The following is a 6,058-nucleotide window of genomic DNA, read 5'->3' as shown; positions in this document are numbered from 1 at the left end:
AGGGAGGGAGCTGTCTCTGCCTGGTCCCCAGGTTTACGGTGCCAGCCCACGAGCTGATTGTACAGACAAAGGCAGGCTGGGTCTGACCTGTAGCCAGCAATCTGCTGACCCTCTTCTAGATGACAGAACCACCCACATTCCAGAACATGCCAGAAGCACAGCAAAGTCTGGCTATAGTTGGGGCTGTAGAATGTTAAGAGCATGTCTGCGAATCAAATCCCAGCTTTACCACTGATGTGAAGGCTCTGCGGCCTCAGGGAAGTGACTTAATCTCTCTGGTCCATCTTAAAAAAATGGGGGACTTCCCTACAGCTGACTCAGGCTGGTGTTTGGCAGAAACCAACACAATATTGTAAAGCAGTTATCCTTCGATTAAAAATAAGTAAATTTAATTTTTACAAAATGGGGGCCTTCCCTGGTAGTAAAATGAGAAAGGATTCTCCTTGTAATGCAGAGGATGCAGGTTCGACCCCTGGAGGGACCTGAGAGCTCACATGTCGCGGGGCAACTAAGCCTGTGCACCCCAACTACTGAGCCGTGAACCCTGGAGCCTCTGCAATGAGAAGCCGCTGCAAGGAGAAGCCCCAGCACTGCAACTGGAGAGTAGCCCCGACTCACCACAAACAGAGAAAAACCTGAATACAGACATGAAGACTCAGCGCAACCAAAAATAAAATAAAATTTTTAAAAATGGGGCTAAGATAATCCAGCACACAGAGAACATGCTCACTGAATGCCACTTTTCCTCTAAATTCGTGTACTTCTGGGAACACCAGCGCTCAGCCCCAGTCCCACAGAATCCTGTCCCACCTAACATCAAAACAATGGGTCCTCCTGGGGTTTTTGGAGAATGTTCTATGGCTGATGCCACACCATCCACACAAAACCAGGAATCACCCCAAACACAAAAGCCCAAAGCCAACCCAAATCACTGAATCCAATCTTCTCAGCTCCCAGCCACAGTGACTGTGTGGGAACAAGGGCCCAGGGGTCGTGGACTTTGATGGCTGAAAAGCAGCTAGCTACACACGTAGATTTTTGCGAATGCTCCCGAGTTTTAAGCCCAGGCAATGTTGGAAGTGGCGAGTTTCAGGTCTCTGCATTAGATTTCAATCCACTCATTGAATGGGGCTTTGCTCAAGGTCAGGCTTCCAGAAGGGACTGGAGCTGCAGTCCTGGTCCGTGTTCTCGGTGCAAGGTTTGTGACCTACAGGGCTGCCAGAGACCCGGCGGAGGCCCCATTCAAAGCAAAACTCAGGTGCACCACACCCCCAAACATGTGTGCTGTTAGTGTCAAGGCCTCTGGGGGGCGTTGGCAAGCAACCCAACACCAGGAGTTACTGCATCGCCCTCTCCCAAAGGGCTGCTTTTCCATAATGTATGTGTGTGCTCGGCTGTGTCTGACTCTCTGTGACCCCATGGACTGTAGCCCACCAGGCTCCTCTGTCCACGGGGCTCTCCAGGCAAGAATAGTGGAGTGGGTTGCCATTCCTTTCTCCAGGGGATCTTCCCAACTCAGGGGCTGAACCCGCATCTCTTACATCTTCTGCATCGGCAGGCGAGTTCTTTACCACTAGCACCACCACAATGACAACGACAAAAGTGATGATGACGATAAAGGTGATGATGATAACCCCTGGCGGCGGCAGCAAACGCTGGGTGAGTGCTCAGTGTGAGCAACAACTGAGCCGAGTGGTTTCACTTTAGCAACCCCAAGAAGTGTGTGCCACATGACCCCATCTATGGTTGGCGACACAGGTTCAGAGAGGATAAGTGACTCGTCCACAGCCACACAGCTTGGTGAGGAATTCAGTCACATCTCAAACCCAGGTCAGGCTGATGTCAAAGACATTGCTCTCAAGTTTCTAGTTCTATACCCTTGGAGCTTCCCTGGTGGCTCAAAGGTAAAGAATCTGCCTGCAGTGCAGGAGACATGGGCTTGATCCCCAGGTAGGAAAGATCCCCTGGAGTAGGAAATGGCAACCCATTCTAGTATTCTTGCCTGGAGAAGTCCACAGGGTCACAAAGAGTCAGACACGACTGAGCAACTAAAACAACAAAACCCTTGGATGAGTTACCTGTGCACCCCCTTCTCATCAACAAGTGGAAGGGGGCAACAGCATCAGTCATCTGGGTGTTCTTCCAGGGTTCCACGTGCCAACATATGTGACCGCACTTAGAACGGCGTCATGCACACAAGCAGCCAAGCGCATTGGCTCTTCTGGTCGCCAGCGTAACGATAGAGATCAGTAGCTGCTGATACGCTGACCACACCTCAAAGGAATGAACCAGCCCTGCTGCCTCTAAGGACAGCCTTCCACCAAGGCTGCTGCCCAGCGCAGGCCGGGACCCTCGTCCTACCCAGGTCAACAGTCATCCCCAGAGCAGCTCAACCCCAGCGTCCAGTCAATACCTGCATCGTCTGCATGGTTATCTGAGGCCAGCGGCTCGTCTGGGGAGGCCTGGTCTGTCCCTGTGGCCAAAGGGCTTCCCGGCGGCGCTTCCTCTGAAGTCAGCGGCTCCTGCCGGGGTGTGGAGGGTTCGCTCTGTGCAGCACGGGGCTCTCCGTCGGGACTGCATGCTTTGTTCTCAGCATCTGCAAGAATGTCAGCTGTCAGCCGAGCCTGACTCCCTTCCTACCGGCTCGCATTCATACAAGGTGACTTCCTGGAAGAACGCCATCCCAGGCTGGGGTGGTACCCTGCATTGCTCCCACACACCCTGGGAATTCTTCTCCATCTCCACTGTCTTCCTAGGGCAGCACCAAGCATCACAGCACACCTGCCCCGGCCTCTGCCTGTACCACTTCCAACCCACATCTGAGCCTCTGTGGTGTCCCTGTCCCACCAGCCAAGGCCACCCACACAGGTGATGACAAGCGCCGATTGCTGTCCATCCCCAAGGTGCTAGGTTGTACCATTGTGGCTATAAATAACCTTCCATTTCAGCACCCACTTCCCACCATTTGGTCCCCAACACACAAATGCTTCTCATATGTCAGATCTGACATTGTGCCAACCCCGGAAATCTGGAGGTTAACAAGACAATCCTTACCCACCTCCCACAGGAGGCTTAAACTCTGGGCAGCCACACATGGCATCACCAGCCCAGAAACAGGGCACAGCCCAGGGCTGAGCAGGAATCAGGGAGTCCTTGGTCGAGACAGTGGCCATCCCAGGACGCAGGATACCAGACTCCTAGCAGGACACCTCAAGAAGGATCAGCACCGCCCCTTGCTTGGGGCTCAGTGGCTGGAGGCTTTGAGGGTCTGGCCCTTGCCTGGTTGATCGCCCCCATGGGGTCATATCAGCATTGAGGGGCTTGATGCTCTGGAGCATAATGACTGACTGGTCCAGGTATAAGAACCACACAGCACAGGTCCAGGCTGGAGGCTCAGCCAGTCAATCACGATCAGCTCTGAGATGCAGCTCCTGGCTCCGGGCTCGCAGCACCCACACGGCCCCCTGTACAACCTAATCTCTAGAGCCGGTTCATCCAGGCCACCATGGGGTAGGGTGTCAGTGTAATCTGTGCACATCCACACGGCTGGCCTGCTCAGCACAGTGCGGGGAGGGGTGGGGCAGCCTGGCTAGGAGAACACGCAGGTGGGTGGAGGGGAGGAGAGGTTGATTTCAGAGCCAGAGGTCCGCTGCCCACGTCAGTCCCAATTCTTACCTGCTGTCAGATGGCAGTGCCCCTTCCATTCCCCAGGTGTCCCAGTGGGACAAAAAGCATAAGGTTTCCCTCTCCACTGCCCCTAGTTCCTGTGCCCAGGCAGCAAATGGCTCCAGCCCCCAACTTCCACTTCTGTAGAATGGGGCTAATAACTCCTTGCTTCAGAGAAGTCAGTGCAAGGATTCAGTGAAGTACTGTCTATAAAACGTCTGACATAAAGCGGACGCCATGCACAGGCTTTTGTTACCCTCATTGCTGTTGTTGAAGGGGACGAGGGAGAGGATGACAAGGGCGATGGTCTGACCACTTGGCCTGGGCCCCCCTGCCCACGTGCTATCAACAGGCTCCCTGAACAGAGCCCTCCCCAACCCAGGCCGGGTCTGTGACGAGACCCTGGAGGGACATACGCTAGTCATCACTGTTGTTCATGTTCCCTCTGCTGCATGTCCCCTCGGGGGAGGTGGATGGAGAGGGCAGAAAAGACAGAAGTCTGAAGATCTAGGGCCCATAAGATGCCATTTGTGCAGCCACGTCACCCGGCTGGGGGCAGGATCCAGACCAGGTACTGGTGACCCTTCCCCAGAAAAGAGAAGCGGCCAGTATTTGTATTTTAGACTCTCTGGGCCACAGGCCACAAGATCCATGCTCCATACTCCTTTTTTATTTTTACAAAAATCCTTTAAGTTTAAAACCATTCTAAGCTCAAGGGGCTTTACAAAAACAGATCAGCCAGATCTGACCAGCAGTCAACCAACTCCACCCCAGGAAAAGACCAAGACACAAGCCAAGAGAACCTGCCCAGGGGACACAGTTAGAGGTCACCAAGCTCAGAACTGCAGCATCTCGGACCCTCTCTCATGACTAGTGTACACACACCTGACCCACAGCTGTGACAGTCCCTGCTACCAGCTTACCTGTCCATTGGTTACAGGTGACAGCCAGCACTGACTGAGGCTTTGCGGGGCTGTAGGCGCTCTGCTGGCACCAGCTTACCTGAGCATCATAGCCCCCCACCCCTTTAGGTCCTTTATAGATGGGGACCCCAAATTTTAGAAGCTGTGGCTCATTTGCCGCTGGTGATGATCCCTGCTAATAATAAAGGTATCTCCATCCTCATCAATAAAATGGTCAGAACGCTGAACCTGAAAGAGACCCAAAGGTCCCCACCCTCCACAGGGCTCAAGAAATGCTGCACCCCAACACACGGTTCTGGGGTTCCTCCACCTGCTTCTATGGCTTAGCAGGCTTGCATGACTCTTTTGGGCTGTGCTCAGAGCTCCGGCTCATAATCATGTTCAATGAAAAGTTACAGTGCTCAAAATAGCCCGGGTGGCAGGGTCGTTGCTAAGCAACGCTGGGGGGTGGGGAAGCTGCGGGCAGCTGGTCCCCTGCTCCCCTCACTGTACGTCGGTGCTCTGTCCCCGCCAGGCCCTTCCAAGGGCAGCAGAGAGGAGCACGAGCCGGGGTCATTCACAGAGCAACCATGGAGAGAGGGGACACACCACAAACATGCAACACACACCGTGCAAGCGCACGCATGCACGCACACACACACACACACACAGCCCCCGGCGTTCCTGCCAGACCTGACTTGACACTGCCAACTGCCCCAAGAAGAAGGACCTCGTGGTCTCTCGGGTCACTTGAACACAGCACAGGGGTAACCACCACCTCCTTCTCAGACCACTGATGCAGAATGAAACTCCTTAAATTATTTAAGACAAAGCCAAGAGGAGGCACAGGAGATCGGGGAATGTCACTCAGGAGCAGAAAGAGCAACTGGACAGAGAAGTGGGGGTACTCCTGTCCTTACTCAATGTGCTTGGACCAGGGAACCCCGTGTGGGGCCAGGATGCCGGCCAGCCCTTGCCTGACACAGACACGTCACCAGCCAAAGTAGTGAAGGCAGAGTGATGGAAAGGTCAGCTCCTCACCCAGGTGGACCCGGTCCCATCTCACGAGTCTCCTAGCAATGCCAACAGGGTCCTTCCTGGATCCGGCAGCTTCTTAGAGCTTCAGGAACTGAGGCAAGCTCAGAGGGGTTCATACAAAGCACGTGTTCACAGTATCACAAAATAACACACCACCCCCCTCACGAGGAGCGGGGAGGGCAAACCCACTGGCTGGACATAGGCTCGTCTCGGGGATGCACAGGCACCCCTGCAGGCCCATCCACAGCCAGCTCATGCTGCCATGATCCGATTGCCTTGTGGGCAAACTCGAGCTGGCGGCACGTCCATGTACACGTGAGTGCACACCTGTGCAGGGCAGAGGCCCTTCCTGGGTTTGCCTGGCCAAGGGGGTCCCAGTATGAGTTCCCGGGGCTGTGAAGGACTCCAGCCACTCGGGGCCCCTGGGTCACTATCACAGGCTCACCTGATGT

General features: G+C 54.6%; 1 protein-coding gene across 1 annotated transcript in view; it reads right to left on the bottom strand.

Moving 5' to 3' along the window:
• PHACTR3 (phosphatase and actin regulator 3) overlaps positions 1-6,058 on the bottom strand; it is an 88,398-nt gene that overhangs the window by 75,498 nt on the left and 6,842 nt on the right. Inside the window, exon 3 of the mRNA XM_010841855.1 lies at positions 2,414-2,596. Within this exon, the coding sequence (XP_010840157.1) occupies positions 2,414-2,596 (183 nt within the window). The remainder of the gene's footprint in view (positions 1-2,413; positions 2,597-6,058) is intronic.

Source organism: Bison bison, unplaced genomic scaffold (genome assembly GCF_000754665.1).
Source record: "Bison bison bison isolate TAMUID 2011002044 unplaced genomic scaffold, Bison_UMD1.0 scf7180017864167, whole genome shotgun sequence".
In the NCBI taxonomy this organism is placed as follows: Eukaryota; Metazoa; Chordata; class Mammalia; order Artiodactyla; family Bovidae; genus Bison; species Bison bison.
This window is presented reverse-complemented; position numbering and strand designations above follow the sequence as displayed.